The sequence below is a fragment of the Poecilia mexicana genome, unplaced genomic scaffold (assembly GCF_051168715.1).
Source record: "Poecilia mexicana isolate PSO_F unplaced genomic scaffold, ASM5116871v1 scaffold_7, whole genome shotgun sequence".
Classification (NCBI taxonomy): Eukaryota; Metazoa; Chordata; class Actinopteri; order Cyprinodontiformes; family Poeciliidae; genus Poecilia; species Poecilia mexicana.
Window position 1 is genome coordinate 30,016,521 of NW_028263376.1, and position 23,082 is coordinate 30,039,602.

At 39.6% G+C, this 23,082-nt stretch overlaps 2 protein-coding genes across 2 annotated transcripts; one reads left to right on the plus strand and one right to left on the minus strand.

The window, feature by feature from the left end:
- Positions 1-294: 294 nt before the first annotated feature.
- On the plus strand, positions 295-1,864 carry hes3 (hes family bHLH transcription factor 3). Its single transcript, XM_088007600.1, has 3 exons — positions 295-980; positions 1,072-1,153; positions 1,240-1,864. The coding sequence occupies exons 1-3, from the start codon at positions 900-902 to the stop codon at positions 1,755-1,757; spliced, it is 681 nt and encodes a 226-aa protein (XP_087863726.1). The 5' UTR covers positions 295-899; the 3' UTR covers positions 1,758-1,864.
- A 2,732-nt stretch (positions 1,865-4,596) lies between these two features.
- Positions 4,597-21,744, minus strand: gpr153 (G protein-coupled receptor 153). Its single transcript, XM_014983220.2, has 5 exons — positions 21,128-21,744; positions 14,839-15,268; positions 12,109-12,298; positions 9,888-10,072; positions 4,597-7,938 (listed from the first exon to the last, which is right to left on the minus strand). The coding sequence occupies exons 1-5, from the start codon at positions 21,499-21,501 to the stop codon at positions 7,090-7,092; spliced, it is 2,028 nt and encodes a 675-aa protein (XP_014838706.2). The 5' UTR covers positions 21,502-21,744; the 3' UTR covers positions 4,597-7,089.
- Positions 21,745-23,082: the final 1,338 nt, after the last annotated feature.

Consider the following 23,082-nt stretch of genomic DNA (forward strand, 5'->3'; position numbering starts at 1 on the left):
TCATGTGCTCCACAAACATTAATAATAATAAAAAAAAAACATTAAAGACAGAAGGCGCCATGTTTGAAAAAAAGTCACAAGATGACCTGTTTGCAGCTTGAAAACGCGTAAAGGCGTTCTGCTTTATTACATTTGCAAAACACTATTTATGGTGGAAAACTTAAACTTCACATGGCCTATCACCCTCGCTATAAAATTTGGTGGTGGCAGCATCATGTTGTGGGGATGAGGAGGTTTTTTTTTTCAGCGCGTGAAACAAAAACAAAAATCAGTTTCTGGAAGTTCAGCGTTGGAATATCCTATGGTTGTGAATGCAGCACGAAGCTGAATACAATTTGAGATCTTCATTTATGAATTTAAAAAGGCTTTAATGTTAATTCTTTAGCTTATCTGTCGTATGTTTTTACGTATCATATACAATTCTAACAAAATACACTCCGAATGTGGAGCGAGGAAAAAAACAAACAAACAATAAAGTTAAATATAGACAATGCCTTTAAATTAAAACAGTTTTTAAAATGCTTGCTGTTCTTGTGTTGGTCTGCAGTGGTGGTTGGCTTACGCTGGTGAATGACGCCATTGATGTTCATTTGAGCGCAGGAGACAGGCGGGATGGTTTGTATTGACATGTTAAGTGGGTGCTCCTATAAAAAGCTTCCCCGGATTCTCCGCTCAGGGCAGCGGAGAGGGAAAGAAATTAACTTCAAGCAGAGTAAATCAAAATCTGGACTAAAAAAAAGAAAAGAAAAAAAGAAGAATGGTGGCAACATCAGAATGTGGTGAAAAGGGCAAATCCGGAAGCAAGGTACAGATGTAACGAAACTCAATGGAAGGGGGAGGGGGAGAAAAGAAAAGAAATTAATCTAAGCCTGACCTTTTTACAGGTTTCAAAACCTCTCATGGAGAAGAAGCGAAGAGCGCGGATAAACCAGTGTCTGGACGAGCTGAAGTCGCTTCTGGAGAGCTACTACAGCAGCAGTGTGAGTGCAGACGGCATGTCTGGACTTTTAAAAGATCTAACTTTACCCGAGTGATCCAAATGTGATCGTTTCTATCAATCTGTTTTCTCAGATTCGAAAGCGCAAGCTGGAGAAAGCCGACATCTTGGAGCTCACGGTGAAACATCTGAGGAACCTCCAAAAGATTCAGAGCAGTGAGTTGCTAACTTAATCTGAGTCATTAGCAGCCAGACGTGTTTCTATAAGTTATCTTTTCTTTCCCCCTCGATATTCGCTGCAGTTTCCGCCGGTGCTTCTGAGTTTCCTGATTACCAGCTGGGCTTCCGGAACTGTCTGGCAAACGTCAACCAGTACCTGCTGCTGGCTGATCACCTGAACGGGAGTGAGCGCTGGATGATGTCGCAACTGTCTAACAAGCTGTGTCGCTCTTGGCGGAGAAGTGAAGCGACCAGCACCACGGACAGCGACCCGAGCCAACCTGAGGCGGCGGAGGCGGAGGAGGAGAAGGAGAAGGAGGAGGAGGCGGGGAGGCTTCGGCTGCCGAGAGCAAATGGACACGAAGGAGAGAGGAACCCGACCAGATCTGTAATACCGAAACCCCGAACGGCTCACACGGCCTCTTCTTTAGCCATGGAAGACACGAACAAGTTATCTGACGCCAAACAGACCCGTGTTTTTGCGCAGAAAGCTCCCACGGGACGCATAGAGACGCAAAGCAGCCGTCACCGGAACCCTGAGTGCGCCAGTCAGCGGCTTGACGCTGGGAACGCGGAGCGCAATGTGTGGCGGCCCTGGTGAAGCTGATGGGAAACCCACTCACTGAATGTTTATCATTGCACTGTAGACTTTCACCACTGTGTTATTAAGCTCAATTATGTATTATTTTATTAATAAAACTGTCGAAATATTGACTGAGTTGTTCATGGAACTTGGAAATAAGAAGAGAAAAATGGTGAAACTTTGACCAAACGTCTTTTGTTTTTTTGTTTTTTGATTAGGCTGTTTTTAGTTTATCGTGGAAAATAGCTTAAAAACAAACAAACAAAAAACAAGTTAATGTAACTGTAATTTATCACCTAAAGACACCCAAAATGGTTTCCAATTCCTAATTACTTTAAATTCAAAATAATCATTAAATTTGTTGTCCTGTTTGTTGTAACAAACAAACAAAGAACTGATTTGTTATTAAAACATAAAAAGTTTCTGAAATAGTAATACAACTATTTGGCCTTTTGGCAGAAGCCTATTTTGAGAGTCGCAGCTAAAATGTGCCGCTCACTGACAATGACAACACTCAGCTTCAAGACAGTTTGACTTTAATATAATTATCACTCTTTAAGGTGGATCTAAACTTAAACTATCACTTAAAACTAGATCCAAGCTTAAGTTTCAACAAATTGACGCTGAAGTCTTATGACAGTTTTTGACTTTTACTAAGGTGATGTTTTCATTCATGATATAACTAATATAGGTAGGATTATTTAGTTAGTTAGTTAGTTAGTTAGTTAGTTAGTTAGTTAGTTAGTTAGTTAGTTAGTTAGTTAGTTAGTTAGTTAGTTAGTTATAAAGAAAGCAGTATCTAGTGCGGAACCATTTAAAGATAACATACTTGATTAAGATTTAGATAATACCCTCCGAAATTGATTTTTACAGTGATCCGCCAAATGTTGCATATGAAACTGAAAAAAGTCCTGAAACTGGAACAAAACCGGGATCGAGACTAATTAAATAAAAATACGAAAAACAGTTGTGTCACAAAATGAATTAAAATATAATAAAGATTATTTTAAAAAGAGGTGTGAGGTATAGAAAACAGAAAGAAATCCACTAAGATCAGGATATTGGAAAACATAATCAAAATTCACAGTTTCAAAGTTTTCAGCTCTTCTGGAGCCTTTTCTTTCCTTCTCTCGTCTTTGTCGAGCATTCACTTTTTTTTTCCTTCCCAAAAGTATGACATGAAATGCATCGGACGTGGACCTCCGCTTCATTCTTCTCCACTTTCACGCATAAGTACCGAAACAGGAGCGGGGAAATCGGACGCTTGTCGGACAGCGTGGCGATTTTCTGCTATAAGCTGCGAATTACACGCCAGGATCCTTCATTGAAGTCCGCAGGAGCTGGAGACAGTGGCTGCAGGAGGACAATGACGCCTATATCCCTCAGATTAGGTTGTACATTGACTAAGATCAACATTTTAAAACTAAGAGTGGAACAAGTCAGTAATGTGTGGACTATAAGTTGCTTTTACAAGTAGACAAAAGTTTGATACACAGCAAATTCAAAAGTGTTAGATTTCCAGTGTGTTATATGTTAATTCAACACTTGTTTAGTCTAATTCAACAACATGGGTGTTAGTTTCCCTAAAGAGTTCCAAAGAGTTACATAAAAGCAATCCTGTTCAGTGTTGATTTCTAAATTAACACCAACAGTAACTCAGTCTGGTGTTGATTTAGAAATCAACATCAGACAGTTCCTCCCACAATTGTAACATATTTGTGACATCACATCAGGGGAGGAGCTACAGGTAGGGTGAGGGTTGCAGCAGGCCCCTAGCCCAGGCTTAGAAGGGGCCCATATGGGAGGTAGAACATGCCTTCAGGAATTCTTTTTTTTTTTTATCACATCTGACGAGAACTGTAAAAGGAGGACCCTCTCCTGTCGGGAATTGTGTACACCCATCAAATACCGTTCCCCCCTTTAACATAGGGGGAACGGTATCTGATGGGTGATTCGTGGCCATCAGCGCACTCATAGACATGTCTATGGTCAGAACACCTGGCTGTCATATGGCATCTCTCTATCCTGGGAAGGATGGCACCTTACAGCGAGGTGAATCGCAGAAACGCCCACAAGCTCTTTCAAATGGCGCAAACTGAAATAACGCAACTGCCTCCCACACGAAGCTTGTTCCTAATAAAACAGGACATGGAAAAGCTATTTCAAACCAAAATGTTGAAATGTAATTGTCATTTCAAGTATCATATCGGTCGTTCTAACCCTTTGCTTGGTTGGTTCGTCCCCTAAAAGCTCAGCCTGGAAAGCTCGCATCATCAAAGTCAAAGCTGCTCTGCTAACAAGACCTCTGGGGGCCAGAGGCACAAGGAAAGTTTGTTTAATGCGATAAAGGGGAGCGTCACGTGACGAGCGCACTGAATGCACTTCAACTTTTTCTAAGGACTTCTATGAACTCTTCCACACATTGTTTCACTCTCCAAGTTTGCTCCACCAGAATAGGGACGCACATGAGAACTGAAGGGAGGCAGAGAATCCTCCATTAGCATGAGACTGAGGTCAGCCGGGCGGAATTAACGGGCCAGACGTGGATGAAGTGCGCTCCAGACGCTCCTTTCTGTGGCCTGATGCGGATAAACGATGCCCTTGAAGGTGCAGATTTAGGAGCTGACGTATCACGACGGGTAATGACGACACAGGGTTTATAACTCATCCATACAATAAAATTATTAAAGATATTTCCCTAAAACAGCTAAAAAATAAGACGTTCCTTATTCCCCCCCTCCCCCCAGGGTTTAAAGCACTACAAGATTTCATGTTTATCCAGGTTTTAGAAAGCAGACACTAATCATCAGATTATCCGGTGAACACACACTAGAACGATTCTACACACAAACTCAGGTGTTTTCATGTGAATTTAATCAGTCATATCATGTTAACAAAGTCATCAACTCAACAAAAAAACTAACATTTAACGTCATTCGTATTTGAGTAATAAACCTTTGAATAGGTCACAAAAAATGTTTAATATTGTAAATACAACGAAATGAAAAAAAAATGTATATATACCTATACCACAGCAAAATATGGCTGTGCGAGGTGATTTGCTTCCAGAAAGGAAAACATGTTTTAGCAAAGTTGTTTGAATATCCTGAAATCAGTAAGAAACACGCAACATTTAAACTAAGCTGTTAAAAAAAAAATAGGGATGACGCCAAGCATAAATGCCCAATAAGTGCTACTTTATTCATTTGGACCGTGATGGTAAAACAAAAAACGAATTTTATGACAAATAAAGGTGCAAAAGAGATCATTTCAGTTCTTCATGCCTACTTAATAAGCTGCACTTTATTAGTGCAAATACATTCACATTCACAGTTACTATCCACAAGCACTCAAAGCTCCTGACTGGATCTCCTGCTTACTGTCTTCATTGCATTACTTTAGCAAATTATCACTCTGGAAGAGATGAAATGTAGTTTGTTGATTTATTTGGAATTTGTGCAGAAACACATGGTCGATATTTAGTAAAGGTGCTGCTATGTTGGAAATTATTGTGCATTTTACTTTCTGAAAATTTGAATTTAAGATAAGAAATGCAGATCTTCAAGTCACTTGTGAAAGTATTCCTACCCCTGGAGGATTTTTGAAGATACTTTACCACATTACAACCACAGCAGTAAACTTAGTTTTATGAAATTTTGTCTAACAGATCAACACAAAGTAGTGCGTAAATGTTAAATGGATGGACGTTGACTCACATTTTTCAATTTCTGTTACATGAATTATAATCTAAAAAATTTGTTTTGCTTTTCAGGTCCGACACCCGTAAGTAAAATCCAGTGCAACTAGCTGCGTTCAGAAGAAGACTGCAGATTGAGAAGAACAACAGTAATGTCTAAATAAAGTCTTGTTCAGATGGGAACTAATTAGATATTTAACACGTCATGTTCTGCTGAACACACAATCTTCACAGTGAAACGTTACGGTGGCGGCTTTATGCTGTGGGAGTGTTTTACCTCAAGAAGCCTGGTGCTAAAAACAGGGCAGTCCAGGAAAAAAAAAAATCTTCACATGTTTGGCCTTTTCTGTTGGTCTTTCATAAAATAATAAAATACACTGAGGTTTGTGGTTTTAATGAGATAAAATGTGAGACATCTCTAGGGATAGCCTCCGCAAGGCGCTACAGCATCCGTCTAAAGAATTACAGGGGTTTACTCAGATTTAATCTTCACTTTATTTTTGCAGAGCCCCGTCAATTAAGCAAAACAAACAAAACCTTCCAAAGCCCATTCATTTTCACATGTCGCCCAGGAGAACCAGGTCACTTATAAGTTGAATTTTAGTTCCAATTTATGGTTCATAATTTGTGCTTTATGTGAAATAACTAAATGTACAGTGCATCTGAATCAAAGCGTAGTGTGAAGTCAGATTATCGAGGGCCAGCAGGGGGAGTAGAAAACACAACTTGCATATTTGTCTTAAAAGCTGTTTGTTTTATAATGAGCTACATCTGTGCCTCATTATCACCAAAGTCAAGAAAGATAAACCTTTGGGAGGAAAGTTTTCATATAAACAGAAATTCCCAAAAACATAAATATCCAATATTTTTCCATATTTACATAACATCTGAATTCTATTTTAAAAATACCTCTTTTTTTCTTTCTTTTTTTTTAATAAAAGGATGGGGCTTCACGTTTTCAAAAGATCACAGAAACCATTAATTAGGCAAATAATGGAGTGGGATTAAAACTCATTTTCCATTTTATGTGAAAAATGTTTTATAAAAAGGTTTTATGTGGTGCCTGGTAATTTAAAAATGAAAGAAGTTGAAATGACTCCTGCACTGAAGCAAAGCTGAAGGAAAATGTGCTGCGTTCAGGAAAGCTTGTGTTTGTACCACACAACAAAAACACATTACAGGCCAAATAAAACACAACTCAAGTTCAAGATTTTAAAAGAAGACAAAGGAAAACATAGTAATGAAAAAAAAACATCCTTACCAATGCACATGAAAATATTTTTATCCTCCTATAAGAGCCAAACGACAGAAACAAGGTTCAGGAATGATCACACCAATTAAAAATAGTTCCTTTGTGTCAGTGCTGGCAGAAAAGTGTTTGTCACTGGAGATTTTGCGTTGTGACAGATAAACAGCTGGATTGATCAATATTGTCACCAGCCCACACATGAAATCAAGGCCCAGTCAAAAAGTAGGTCCAAAGTTCCTAAGGCCGTCTAGGATTAGCAGACGATTATCTCTGGTAGGTAAGAAAACTGAATAATGGCACAAGTAAAAAGGTCGATATGTTCCAGCCTGTCACTTCTCTTAACCCACTGAGGTTTTCAATTAGATATTAGTTCCTAATATTTATATCAACGTGGGTGCTTTGCTTCAGGTGGTGGAGCCAACAGAATCAGAGTGAAAGGTAATGTATCCCGAGGACGACGCTGAAGGTGTGCTTAGGAAACTGTTTGTGCTGCCTTTACTCTCAGCCTTGCTGAGGTGCTTTTGCTTCAGCCAGTCGGCTCCGGCGTTGGACACGGCACCTTCACCTGTCCTGTGCCTGCTGCCAGAGCGCCCTGCAGTCCTCTCTCTGCGTCGGGGTGAGCCCCCTCCGTCCTGCTGTCCCCCGTCACGCTGGCCTTTACTGCAGCCCTTCCCCGAGCCGCAAGCCCCGTGGCTCATCTTACCAGGGGACCGGTCCGGTTTGGGGGAGCCCTCTGGCGAGTTGCCCCTGCTGCTGCTGCTCCTCTTGTGCTCCGAGGTCCGCCTGAGCGCCTGGGGCTCCCGCTCAAAGTCTGTGAGTGGGAAGTGGGGAAGGATGATGGCGTGCTGCTCGTACACGTTGGGGATGAGGGAGACGGTGGACGTGCGGCGCGGGCTCCTCCGGGGGCTCGGCACGGGAGTCTCGTCTATAAAGTTAATCACCTCATCACGGCTGAAGCACCGCAGCTCGTCCTCGTAGCGCTCCCCGCCGCACACGATGCGGGGCAGGTGCCTGAGGGAGTGCATGCTGTCCTCAGATCGCCGCCGCTTGCGGTGAGGGTGGTGATGATAGTGGCTCTCCTCGTGGTAGGAGACCAGGCTGCTCCTGCGCCTCTCGCGGCGCGGCAAGGTGGAGCTGTAGTGGGCAGCCACTATCACGTCCTCGGTGGAGCCCCATCGATGCAGGTATGAGGGGATCTGGTCGCTGGTCCACATGTCTGTTTCGTCGTGGGAGTATCTTCTTGTAGGGGGCACCTGGAGGGAAGACACAAAACAAACCCTTCATAATAAAGATTGATACATTAAAATGGATGAAATATATAAAAAAAAGTGGCTACAAAAAATATGGCAAACATGCTATGTACCGTTATCATCCTCTTCAATAATATAGATTAATACATGTAGGATTTATCAGCTTTACGTAAAGATTTAGTGCAACCTAGATTTTTATTAGTGCTAATTCAACTGCTAGAGGCCGTTTTACTGTGGTCAGTGGAGGAAAAGAATGAAGCATAAACAACTTAGATTCTCCATAGCGCCCTGACTCAAAATTAAATCCCACATGTAGCAATTTCAAACTTCTATTTCCTCGTGTTAAGAGAAACTTTTAGCATAGAGTTATTCTATTTCTATGATCTTATCTCATAAAGGTTTCCTACTTGTTATACTCACATTGTGTTCTGACAACTATTCAAAGACAGTGGGTTTGTCAGGATGACGTCAAGAGCCTCAAGACTGATATCAGTCTGCCCCCCTGTGGCGTATTTCAGTAAATGCAGAGAATTAAACAGCAGACGATACAGTAGCACTGAACTCTAAAGGTGAGAGAGCTGGACAGCAGAGGGCAGCACAAGCTTTAGAATGAGTGAAGATGCAGGACGGACAGGGAAACATGGACACAGAGCAAATAAAGCCAAACAGGCTTTATTTCTGCTAATCAGACACCTTGCAAGTTGTGAAGCTCAGGCGACATTTAATCGAAATCAGAAGGATTTGCAGACACATGTCACACTTGATCTGCTTCAGAAACAATATAATACAGTTGATTGAGTCAAAGTTCAGTCAGTCATCCTGTAACTGAAACAAGTTTATGTTTTCTTTTATTTTTGCAGGCACACACAAAGATCAACACAGTCTAATACAACTACACAGCAAAAATACACCTAGTGATGTAAACAAAGGACAAAAGATGATGGACGGGGGCACCGAGTTGGTATAATGGAGTGATGGCTACTGTATACATCTCTGTTTGATGACGTCTTAACCATAGTTAAGTTAGAAACACATTAAATGTTGCGTTTGAAGTGTCCATCTTTTATGTTGGACATCTGATGTGTTGGGCCAATTTAAAGAAATTGATTTGCAGAATGGATACGTATAAAATGGACCTTATGATACTCTTTTTTTTCCATTTTTACTGAATAACACAAAGATGACACAGTACTACTGTCGGATGCTTTGCAAGAGGTAATATTGCATGGTTGGGAATTGTTGACTTTGGCGTTACATATCCCCACTACAGTCTTTTAGGACAGTTCAAACTATGATTACTTTAAACCACGTTAAGGTAATACGGAATCAGAGAGGGTAAAAGGCTATTTTCAAAATGGAGCCAATGTCTGAAACAAAGCACATATTTTCATTCTGAATTTGTTGAACTGTCCTGGAAGGCTGCAAGTTCCAGCTTTATTGCAGATGCAGGTTGAGAACGAGCTTTTTCACAGCTCTTCATCTGACTGGGATGGAAGCTGGATTGAATGAACACAATGCTATTTTTCATTATTTTTTTAGCAGAACATGAGTAGACGTTTATATCGCTTGAGGAAAATCCTGAAATGTAAAAGGTAAGTCAGTTACTACACTCTTACCCTCTTCCACACTATTGTAATGTTTGTAAGTTCGTGACTAGGACATAGTACTTGGTAAATGAAGCACAGTTAATGTATTGATGGGACTACTGATGGTCATATTTACCAAACATTAGTCAGCCTGAGAGAATTTTAGATTCACCCTAGGAAAACAAAACAAAAAAAGGCCAAAAAAAAAAACCTGCTGCAAATCAGAGAGAAAGCATCACAATTATTACCATTTCAATCAAGCTGCTGCAAAGGCATACAAGGCCACTTCACCATGCATTCAATAATAAAGTTAAAGTAATTCAACTGATTAAAAAAAAAAGAAATGAAGGAAATCAATAAATATACCTGCAAATACTGCATTTTATCTTCCTGTTGTTCCCTCAATGGATACCCTTGCAGAACCCCCCTTTCTAAGGTTGAGAACTCAAACTTGGCATTACGGTCTATCGTCACGATTTCAGGCGCCGAGCTATAGTCATATGGTCTGTCATATATTAAGTCGGCATGAATTCCTCCATCTTGGCTGTTTTCTGCAAAGTGCAGAAAAGCACGAGCGTCAGGATTAGAGAGCAACGAACTCCATACACAAGACAGACAGACAGACAGACGAATAGAAAGGAGAAACAAGTTCAATCGTTCTCTGATTTGTTGACTCCTCCTATGTGTGTTCTCAGGAATGTAAGCCATAAGCAAAGAACCAAGCAGAGATAGCCAAGGATTTGCTTGTGAAATTCAAAACCAAAACCAGAATTGTTGCAATTTTTTAAATCTTTTTTATTATTATTATTATTATTATTATTATTATTATTATTATTATTATTATTATTATTATTCTAACACAATAACTGTCTTTATGTTCACAACAAATCAACTGAAGATGGGTATAAAATGATCTTGAGGATAAATGTTGGCCAAATGGATGGAGGATGAAAGTTGCTATTTGCACAGGCAGCTTTGCATGCAAAGTTAGTAGCTTTGGGAAACAGAAAACAGTTCTTATACATACAACTGTGATGAGTTATACATGGCAAGCCCTCTGGAAAAAAAAGAAAAACAAAACAAAACAGAGAACTGGGAGTGTTAATTATCACACAGAATATGAACTGCCTTGTGTTTTTGTAATGGCACCCTTTGGACAATTTTCAGCTCTGAGGAAAGGAGTCAAAAAGAGAAAAAGCGTCAGAAGGTCTGGAGGGTTAGAAACGGGGCAGGAGGGGATCGGATGGGGTTGAGTTTAAAAAAAAACGGGGAGAAATTTTTTTTGCAGAGTTCATGTTTCTACCTGCTGCATGATTATCATGTGACCTCATTTTAGAACCAGATGTTGCAGAAGTGTCTGTTTTCTTGGTGGAAATTTCAAATGAATTAACTTGAACTGAACTGAATTAAATCGAGTTGAACTAAGTACTAAATACCGGTTTAGTATGTTGCACCGTCTGTATCATGAGACTTTCTGATATCAGCTAAGTGTCGTTTAACGTGTGTGTATGCCTTCAAATGACTTCAGTCAGCAGGTGACTTATCATTGCACAAATACAAAAGAAAAAGCAACAGAAAATAAAACAAAAAAAACATAAAAGCAGCATTAAAAAAATCATTAATTCAATGTATTTTAGATTTGTAACCAATACCCAATTGTTTTATTCCTGACTTGAGGGAAATATGACCATCAAAATGACATGAATATGCATTTTAACAGCGTTTGGTTCACTTTCACTAAAAGCTGTCAACCGAATGAGGAATCCTTTATTCTGCAGGATAACCCATTTTAAACCCTTACAGTAAAAACACAGATGCTTTGTTAAGCAACGCAGCTTCATATATCTGTAGCAGTTTTGAAGCATAAATACAGACATCATAGTTATAAGCACTTTATAAAGCTACACAGACACTTGTCCTTTCAGTTTTTATTTCATAACAAAGGTCACATGATAACATTTGACCTGTGACTTGAGATCATGAAGATATTAAAGAAAAGGAATTAAAGCTGCTTAAAAAATTATTTGCAAATGTTCTAACTTAAAAAGTACACAAAAACAGAAAAAAAACTACAATATGTGATTTTGAGATAATAGCTTCAAAATCACAGAAGTTTTCCATCGAACAGTTGCTGAAGTTTAAAGTCTTTTCAAGGCAGAGAAAGTACCTGTGTGACTGTTCTCTTTTTTTCTGACAAGCTGGAGCATAGAGCAACAATCACTGCCACTGCGCTGAACATTTTAAGTTTTGTCAACTGTGTCGTATATCAGCTTGTAATCCAGGACGTTTGTATCAACAACATAAATAGAAATGTTCCCTTCCTTTCTTGACTGAACAGAAATAATTTAACCTAAACAGATGCTATAATTTAACATTTTTGCCACCAAATATTCTGTTTTCATTCTTTTTAGTCATGAGCAATTTGAAAAAAAATTTCCTTTGGATTATTCTAGACTAAAGCTGTTTAGACATGTACATAAAGAGCTTTCCTTCATTTAAAAAAGGCTTTAAACATCATCAACTGGGCAGGTGCAAATGAGGGAAAAACGGAGGCGGGGCAGAAGGGAGATGCCTTACAATAACTTACCCTCATCCACTTCATCGTTGGACATGATGGCGACACACTTCTCCCACACCATGCGGATGTCGGCCCGGTAACGGTCACAAGCCCACAGGAACATGGGCAGCAAAATGGACTGAGCGATGGAGCACCACAGCACACACAGCACCATCCAGTTATACGAGCGGTCAAACTTCAGACTGGCAAAGCTCACCACCTTTTCAGAACAAAAAGTAAAGTCTTTTACAGGTTGCAATTAGGCTTTTAGTGTCACAAATAGTATGACGCTATCAACTGGAGCAACGTTCAGAAAACTGTTTAGGGGAGAAATTGAGGGAGTTGCATGAAAATACTCATATGGTACTCATTCTCTGGTCTGGCGTTAAGGCTGCACGACATTAGAAAATCTTGTGTTGGTGGCAGTAATTGCAAATTTTGTGATGACAATATCACCGACAATTATGGCACTCCAAATAGTCCTTTGCGGTGTGACTATTGCACAATGAAATACTAGTGACATAATGTGCAGTCTTACCAGACATCTATAATGACATTACTAGATTGTATAGTTGAAGTAATGGAGCACAAACACTTTACATCAGCATTAAAGGGATATCACCTCATTTCAGCATTAATATAAAAAAGATACACACAAAAACACCAACAGAAATCACAGCTTGCAGGTGATGACAATTATTAGTATTCTTTTCATGTAAAACAACTAAAACTCAACCTGTTTCAACAGACTGAGAAACGTCAGCTAACATTGAACTGAGGCCACTGACTGCAACAGCAGCTCATGGTGTTGCATCACTGGCCAAACCCATCACCAAACAGCCAGGAAATACAGATGGCAAAACATTTTGTTCATTCAACAGCATCAACTATAAACTCTGTAGTTTGTAGTTAACGAAGAGTTCAATTTGCACTAGTGGCCGCTCCCTCTGGGAGCTACAAAAAATATTTCTAGCAGGTGCTCAGTACTGCCAGAATTAAAAAGTGATGCAGAAAAACCGCAAGTATAGACAAAACAGGCTTAGTATATCTGTTCATTTTCATCAAACGTGTCAATTTGTTTAGAATCATTTAGTGTGTGATTCTTTTACCAAACTTCAAACAGATATACACATAAATCACTATCACATGCAACCCTGAAGTTATTGATCTTAGCATCAAAACAAATCCCATCTAGACCCGCAGATATTGTACGAGCATGTGGTTTAGTTTCTGGGCTCTCTAAGGCTGGATCACTCCATGTAACTCCATACACTCCAAAACAAAGACGCAGTATATTTGTGTGTGAACAGCTTTTCATGCATTTAAATAGCTCATTAGATCAGGACCAGCAGACTTGGCGTTTCGTTCGCTGCACTAGAAACATGATCTTTCATCAGTAATTCAGCTCTATGAAACAATATACAATGCAGTGTTCTTGTCGTAAAGTGTGCAGTTATTATTTTTTTAACAAATTATCTTCAAGATAATTCAGCAAAAAGGCATTTTTAACTCCGACACTGAAATAAACTCTCAGCGTAATGCTGCATGGACTGAGGACGCTTTTCATCTTGCACAAAAAATTGCAACACACTCAAAAGTATAGCCTCTTCTCATGATGCCAAATGCAACAAAAAGAAGAGATCTAGAGAAAATACAAATAGATAAAAATAATGTCGAGCTGTTCAGATAAGAGGCTCTTGATTTGGCTGAGTGAGTTTTTCTTTTCCTCTCCAACTTAGAGGACCACAGGAGATGCATGGCAGAAAATTTAGCAATGAACTGTTTTGGTTTTACGCTAAAATTACAACTTAACAAGAGAAAATAATTCAAAATCTCCAAAATCCAAAGTTGCCAAAATACGAATAATCTTCACAAAATGTACACGTGAAGCAGAGGAAGAATAATTCAAGAATGAGAAGCTTCAGATAAACTGATATCTGATTACAACGATAACTCATTTCAATGCTTATTTACTTACCAGGTAATTAGTACGTTCTCAAAAAGGGAATCACAGCAGTATTTCTTCTGAATATACAGGAACAAATATTCATGTCCTCTCTGTGAAACATTGTTTTGGTTCATGTGATTTTAGAAAGCTTTACGGATTATAAAAAATATTCAGCAGATGGCATAAGCAGACAGACATAACCTAGGCAGCATATAAACTGACCAGATCCATGTGCCTTCTGCAGCTTTTATTGTTAAAAAAATAACAAATTACTGTTGGGAAGTTAATTTACCAAACTTGTAACTAACTTGCTTTCATCAGCAAAGCTGGTTCATGGTGGATATATGAAAAAAAGAAGAAAACATCCAACTTTGAGAACTTTAAATGTCTTTAGAATAGGGGAGATGTGAAAGACTATTAACTCCTTCACTCAAGATTCAGGCATACTTTAACTCAACATTACCCAAGATTGCATAAGTAGAGTCACAATCTCTTCATATATAATAAAAGTGTTTTAAAAAACAAACCTGGAAGAGATGGTTTGACAGATAAAAATAAGGGATATGCGAGAGGAAATATGTCCGGCTGTTTTTCCCGTTTCTTGAAATCCACGACTTCAGATACCGTGCAGTGTGATGTCATATTTATTGAATTGCATAAATCTAAACCATTCTTGCAAATCGTGGAGTAATAGCTTCCAAAGCCACATTTTCTCTTTTGTTTAGTCTCCCTGACTAACACGACTCCATTTTCCATTGAGCGCTCAAATTTGACCATCTAACACTTTCGGCCACAGCCTACAATAAACTCACCAGTATGGGGAAGCCAGTCAGGAAGTCGTAGATGAAGACGATGCCACTGATCAGGTAAGTGATCTGCAGCGAAGTCTTGAGAGGCTCTGATCCGTCAATGGATGACCTGCGCTTCCCCTGAGCATCCTCCACCACGATGGTCGGGACGTTGAACTTGTTCTTGTCGGCGTTGTGGCCCGCCTGAATGGAGAAGGTCTGGAAGAGAGCAATGCCGATGCAGATCACGCCCATGGCCACGCTGCCGCCGATGAGCAGCAGGAAGCACACGCCGAAGCCCAGGCCGATCTCTGTCACAATGAATCTGCAGTCGGAGGTGTAGAAGCGATCGATTGTGTCGTGCCAGCCCACTGCTGGGAGCGTGGACAGGATGAAGGACACCATCCAGATGCCCATCACTGTGTGAACCGCCTGCTTTTTGGTGTTACTCAACCTGGAAGCACAAGCAAAGAATTTTTGTTTCAATTCGGCGAAGCTGTCAGGGCTTCAGCTTAAATTGGCCGTCGCTTTATGTTCTGCTCCGCAAGTCCTGCAGCTTATTAGTTTAAAGCCTGTGAGCCTCGTCTTCTCAGCGAAATCTCAGAGGTATTCCTGCGGAAACTGTACCACAGTTACTGTATGCAACTGGAATGTAAACGGCTGGAAAGCTGACAAAGGTGTACAGAACCCTGCTAACATGTTAGACTTTGATAAATTATTTCTAACTTATTTCATATTTAATATCGCATTTAACCTCAGTCAAATGGAAGACTGATCAATCACCCGTTTGCTTAAGTGTGAACACCATTAATCTAGCATTTTGATGAAGCACCTTTGATTCAGTTTCAACTCTCAGGCTCCTTGAGTTCATACTTGCCGTCAACTAAGGTGAACCTGAGTAAACTAACAAAGTTCAGCTGTCCTCGCGAGACGTTCCAGACATCTGTTCATTTTCTTTCTTGGCCGAAGCTGTATTTTGCTGAAAAGCGAACATCATTCAAATCTAGGGTGCAGAAACAGTCCACAGCATTATGCAAGCACTTTCTTTCAACAAGAAAGACAGCCGCTGATAAATGGAGAAAATGTACGGCAACAGAGACAATAGAGAAAACTAGATGTTGTGGGAAGCAAATACCAGTCAGGATTGACTCAAAATGTTCTTTTCTCTACAAAACATATTGCAAATCAGCCTCACTGTAACGCCCGGTGTACATCCAAGTCGATAAAAGAGCGACTTAATGAGAAGAAAATGTGAAACGGCTGTGGCCGAGTTCAGCTAAGTCTGACAATTAAAAATCCATTGATTCTCCTTCAGAGGGCTGCTACATATGATCAAGTATGTCCTCATGTTCTGATTTATTATGACAATGTATCCATGAAGAATATTGTCAAAATATTGTCAAGTCAGGAAAAATAACATCTTCCCACCAAAGTAAATTAAATGTCAACATTGAGAAGGTGTTTCAAGAACCAATTGAAATATTTATCATGATCTCTCCTCTAAATCACCAATCCTCACGTTTTAACAGGTGTGTGACCAAGTAAGTAGACGTGTTTTTTCAAAAGGGTTCAATGCAGGGAACCTCAGGACGGCAACAGAAGAATAATAAATTGTGCCAAACATTAAACGCGCAAGGGGGAAAAACTCTTCATGGTGGACAGGAATATAAATGAAACATTCATTATTAAAATATACATTTAAGATTCTAAAACTGAAGATCTGTTTTAAAAAGCACCACATCAAAAACAGTTATGGCCTGGACAAAGCAGAGAAGAAAGTGGAAGGAAATCGATTTTTTGATGATAGTTTCCTTCGGTCCATTTGTCATCTGGGTCTTTTTCAGCATGAGAGAATTTCCATTTCCTTTCACCTCCAAGCCACTGCTACAATGAAGATTTTTCTCTGTGTTTGTCTTCTGGTGGTGTGGCTATTGGCGCACTTAGCAGGAGGACACATCCATCTTAAAACTACGGTCAAGTTTGACCTGTGTTGTATTTTTCCATATTTTCCTAAAAACAATAAATATTTTTTGCAACAGCATTGAGCCAGGCAGGGAATTAGCAGAAAATCCTGAAGCATAAGCTTCTTCTTAACTCCTGTAACACGAATAGTTGCAGAAAAATGGCCCCTTTGGTGCTTTGTGCCACCATAAAAGTATGAAAAGATATAAAGATGGACCAAGGAATCAATAGGTGACTGGAAATAGCTGATTTTTGACTACGAAACATTTAGAAATTCTACAGATAACAGGAAATTTGAACATTTTAACGCAAAGTTACTCCATTTTATCCTGCTTTTTCTTATGTGAAATGCGAGATTTGGAAACTTTAACAGCCTTTTAGAAATCTCTTTTTGATAAAGGACCTTAATTGGTTTAAAGCAGCTAACACTTGGCAAACTTACAAAAATAGTTTTCCTCACACAAACTTTTATTTACCCTCATTATTTCACCCATTGTGAATTATTTATGATCTATGTTGTTGTTCAATATCGATGAGACAGATTCACATCTAGCTTGAGCCCTGAGACAACAGATACAAGCTACAAAGTAGAACCCTGGCAAGTCCAAATGACGTTCTGACACCGCATGTTTAAATTTGCTATCAACCACAAATTAAAACAGCAGGAGCTCCTCAATTCCCACTTTCACATTTCACATAAAGGCAGATTGACTTGGAGTTTAAGAGGAGAGAGGAGATAAAAGACAGGAAGCTCATTTGCTTTGCTCACTCAGAATTAATCTGTCATTAAGAAACAAAACAGGGCCCAGGAAAAGTGTTAAGGTTGTATTTTTCTAGGTGAGTTGCTGCTGATATTAGCCATTCAAAAATTTTTAAATATTTTTCACAATTTTTGCCGTTAAGCAATTTAGGTGAATGTACAAAACCGAATGAGAGCTTTTCATTGCATGAACCAAGGAACTGGGTGGGGTTTGGAGAAGCTTGATTGGCTTTGATCAACACATCCGAATCTTAAACATTTAATCTTTTTCCAGATGGTGACTGATGTTACAAAGTGAAGAAGGTCTGAATTTAGATATTTCCAGTTTCAGTAGGATATTTAAAAATTAAGTGAGCCGGGATGTAAGAAGGTATGAAAAGAAAACAATTTGCAGTTACGTAATAAAGATGCAGCTCATTCTGGATGTGAGGGAGAAAGAGAAAGTGAGACTTTTAGCAGATAACAGGAAGGCTAAAATGATTACAGCAAAGATGCTCTCCATTATTCTGTTGAACTTTCAATCTCTGTTATGGAACATGTAGAATTTGGAAATATTGATAGACTAGTTCTTAAAGAGAAAACATTACGTTGGTTGACTGCAGGTGAAAGCTTTATGAAAACTGAGAATATATCACAATATTCTGACAGTGGATTTTACCACTTGTGACTTGTACTATTTTTACTGCTAATAAGTGGTGCAACAGTCTAAAAATTACAGATTTTTAGAGGTTATGTTTATTTAAACTGTATATAATGTCCACTGTCTAATAAGCACAGTAGAAAATCAACTAATTTACATAAGGAACAGATGCCAAGGCTAGAAATAACCTTTGATCTATTTATTTACATCACCACTTCAGTTCATAAAACACTTGCTTTATAAATTGATTTTAAAAAATGGCCTGGCTGAAGTAAGGTATTTCTTCAGCCTCATATATCTAATTAGAGTAAACTCTTTTCTCTTTAAGCTCTTTCAGCCGAACGCCACATCAGCCTCTCCAAAGGAATTAAGAGCAAACTTGGCCTTTACGTCTGAAGATACATTTCATTCTTATCAGGTTAAAATGTGATTTTAAAAATATTTCAAACCTGTTTAGTCTATGCGCACTGTGGCAACATAAATAACACAGAAGGGGCAGCAGTTGCCTCTATTTTTCCACTGTGGGTTGTTTTGTTTTTTTTGTTGTTTTTTTTTTGCAAACACAAGTAGATCTTGTTGTCACAGTGAGTAATGCTAGCCTTTCCTGAATGTGCCCGGGGTACATGGGGGAGGTTACGTCACCAAGCTGCATGAATCTATTACCAGACTGAGCGAGGAAAATAACTTACATGAGATAGTGAGCGCAGGGTGATGAGAATACCTCCCTAAACACAAAGCTGGAACTCATAATTCAGGGCTTCGGCGTATGTTAATGTCAGGGAAAAGGCAGCTCAGCGGGATGAATGGGAAGCAATTTAAAAGAAAGATGAACACTAATTACACAGCCCGAGTCTGGAACTTTGCTTCCTCCATATCATTGTTGAAACTAACTTCAAAAACAAGAAGAAGATCTGGAGAGGGGACAGATAAAGATGAGAAAGTGAAAAAATGACAGCATTTTGTGCAAAACCACATGTCTGTTTGTATGTGTGTGTTAGACAATAGTGGTAACGGAATGGGTAATACAGAGAGCAAGAGCGAGCACTTTTTTTTTTTGAGCAGCTGCTTGTGTGCAAAACTTGCCAAGCTGACCGTAGACCGAGCATCTGTAGGGTTGATGCCATTGGCAGTGCAATCACTCAGTTTTCCAGCAGGGAAGAAAAGGGAGCCAACATAATGCTGCTCTTTACCAGATGCACCATGGTTAGGCTTTCAGGAGGACACAATATGCACTATGCATCTGTAGAATAACACTCAACTACAACCTGTTTTTATTTAGCCTTTACCTTATGTTGGAAAATCTTTTGACCGAATGTTATAAGGCTGAGATATGCAAATGTTAAGTAAAAGCTGAATTAGACTAAAGATGAGACCTCTGGGATGCAAAGGTGTACAGTTTACAAACTACACACCTTTTCATTATCCTGTACTCAAAATACTATAGGTTGTTAAAAATAAACCTAGCCGTTCTATTAAATCAGCTTCTTATTTTAGTGCAGCACTCCAGTGCTGATATAATAAAGACACGATCCTGTTTAAAGCATGTGACTCGGTGTGAACAGCAGACGTCCCGGGAGGTCTAACAAGACAAAAAATAGTGCTAAAGCTGTTAAAGTGTGGTGAACCTCGGTTTTATTATTATTCACCGTTTCTTGTTAATATCGTATGTTGTGAGAGAACCAAGTGAAGGTGGAAACTAGAGCTGGCAGATACTGGCTGTTCAGACAGTCTGACACGGTGTTACCTCAAATAACTGCAACCAGCTAACATGCTGGCAGGAAAGAGATTTCACCTGATGCGATCCTTCCCACTCGCAAACTGTACACAGGCTGACAGATGGCACAAGTCTGTCTGGGTCCCGTCTCAGAAACCCGCGACAAAAATCTAACATTTATGACCTGAATGACACCTTATCTTCTGAGATTTGCTTCTTTGCGTCTATGGTTAGATTGTAAAGTTTATCACTATCTTGTTTAATAATTATAGTTTGAAGATATTTTTGTATGAATGCTTACACGTAGAGATCGGACTGATCCAGCCCAGTTCCAGTGCTCGAGTGATACTAACAGGATCAGATATTTGACTGATTTCCATGATACAGGTATCATATGTCTGTCTGTGGGAGCTGTTGATTATTTCTGACTGAATCTGCTGTCGGTGCGCAGCCTGCTGCACGCGTAGCAGCACGTTCTTCAGAGTTATTTTTGTCCTAAAACAGGAGAAAATAAAAGACAGATGTTTGCTATGGGTTTTGTGTAACAATTTAGAATCGTGGAAGTTAAAATGTTTTCTGTAAAAAACATTTTACAGAAAACTAACAAGAATCAGCCGCAGAAACAATTTGTAGCTTCTATTTGGGCTCTCACTAACAAATTACTTCTCCAATCGATACGTTTACAATTTGTTTGATAAATCAAATATATGGAGAGGTAGCAGTTGGTCATTTAACCAGTAGGTTGCAGGTTGTATCCCTGCTCTGTTTGTCTTAGTCATTAAATCAAGACAGTACAACTCACCTATCCTGCTGGTTGTGGTCAGAGGATACGGTGGCGCCTTTGTAGAGCCCCAGACAGATTAATGCCACAAGAATGCTGACAATATTTACGCAATTAAACCAAAGACTAAAGAGAAATGTCCTGTGCAAGAGTTCCTCTGTGCAAAAAAACATGACCATGTGCCTTGAATAATGGCCCACCCACCATATGTATTCTCACTCTCATCATGTCTCCAAACATAGTTTTCATGGCAACCATTTCTTCTGCGGGGAATAGCTCCAATAATAAATGTCCCCAGAGGGAACAAGTGGAGCTCTCCATAAAGGGCAATTTTAAAAAAGGAGAGAACAACAACTGGTCGTTTTAATATGAAAAACAGGAGCTAGTCTTTTAATTTGTGTTATGACATTGGTTTAATCTGAAACAGCCGTAGGGCATCATAATTAAATGTCATACCTGTAGTTCACCGGCCAGCGGACCATCCACATGCGGTGATAGGAGAGGGAGGTGACCGAGAAGCAGGTGACCAGTGTTAGCGTGTAAAAGGTAGAGACAAACACCTTGCACAGACCCTCGTTCCACTCGTAGTTAGAGTGCTGCCGCCGCAGCGTTATGACGCAGTACATGGTGATGGGGATGGCCATGTTGAGAATGTGCGTCCCTGCCAGGGTGCAGATGAGGAACTCCAGCGGTTTCCACTTCTTCTGCTTAGCACTGACGCTAAGAATGCTCCAAGTGTTGGCCAGGATGGACACGCCCGAGCAGACCAGCCAAGCCAGCGTGTTGGCATTGATGACGTCATCCTTCATAGTGGTCATCTCATCCACCATGTTGGTGCGGGGCAGGGCGCGGCCTGAAGGGCTGGGAGGAGCCGTCGGCAAGAGCAGGTACACGTAAGGAGAAGGAGGTGGTGGCGACGGGCAGGAGGGGACGCAGCGCGTCGGACGAGGCCGGCATCCTATCTGGGTGGGCGTGTACTCTCCATGGGTTGAGGACAGCAGGCAAATGTGGTGGTTGTGGAGCAACACAGTGGGATGTGAGAAGAGAGGGTTGGCAGAGCTGAGCCAGTTCTTTTACATGCATAAACCTGGAGAGACACAAAGAAGGAACAGCGATCAAATTCAGATCGGTACAACATCTGTGAACTGAATGACGACGCCTCCAAATATACAACACTAATCATCAGTACATTCATAATGCAGCTTCTTAACTGTCCCTGCGCTGCTTTGTTTGTTTAAAGTGGGCAACACAGATTAAAAAAAAAAAAAGCAGCATAAAACCTACAGAAATCCTATAAAAGGAATAACCGATTTCCATTTGGTGGCTTATGAAACCACTTATGCATGGAAGAAAAACTAGGCCTGCACAATGTAGTAAGTCTCAATCATCATTATAATATCATCATTATAATATGTATAAGGAAATACATATTATTTCCTTCACAATCAGGGAGTCTATATGTTTTACCAGTTGGATGGATTCTCGTTGGCCTTCATGATATTGTCTTTTAAAGATTTTGACTGAGAAGATAAAGCTCAGTATAAGAACATCGTGATAGTAGAAAACAGGCTTATTCACAATTGATGTCATTGCAATGTTTACCAATAATAATTTCCCTAACCTTCGAAAAGCAAATGTATAACCAACGACAACATATTTTGTTTCAGTCTATGACTATAAATAGCGATAAATGCAAACGCAGAAATAGTCACTTAAGAGTTTATTCATGCACCTAACACTTCTTACTCTTGAAGCACCTTTTACAGGCTAAAACTGCAGTTCTCTGCAACGTATCACTAAAAATCAATCAGCCAAGTTTTTTTTCTTGCATATAAATATCCTGTAGAATATCAGGTTAGTAAACCTGAAGGAATGGATGAGATATCCAACATCTATCTGTGTTATTCACCTGAAATGAAATGCAGTTTTCAACAAAAACAGACTCATATTAAAGGTACTTAACGTCTTAGACAATAACGTTAATTATCAAATCATGGCCAGCTGAAAAATAAATAGCATAATGAAGGTCGACATGCACTGTTATACTTGCAGTCAGACTAATCACCATTATATGCTGTTATGCATATTTGAGGATTAAATTAAAGTAAGCTAGTCATTTTAAAACATCATACAGTATTATGGTCAAACGCATATTGGCAGCGTCTTATCGAAATAAATGTATACACATAAAAATGTATATATTTGTACGAGTTCTTCTGCTGAAAAATCTTATAAACTGCTGAGAGGAAACACCACCTCTGACCTTGTAAGCCCTCTCAACCCAGTGCAGGTGGCGCCAAACAGGAGAACTCTGGCTAAATAGCATCACTTTGAATATGTTTTCCAGCCCGTGCATAAACCTCCTACAGCAAAAGGATGCTTCATCTATAATGTGCAACTTAAGATGTCAT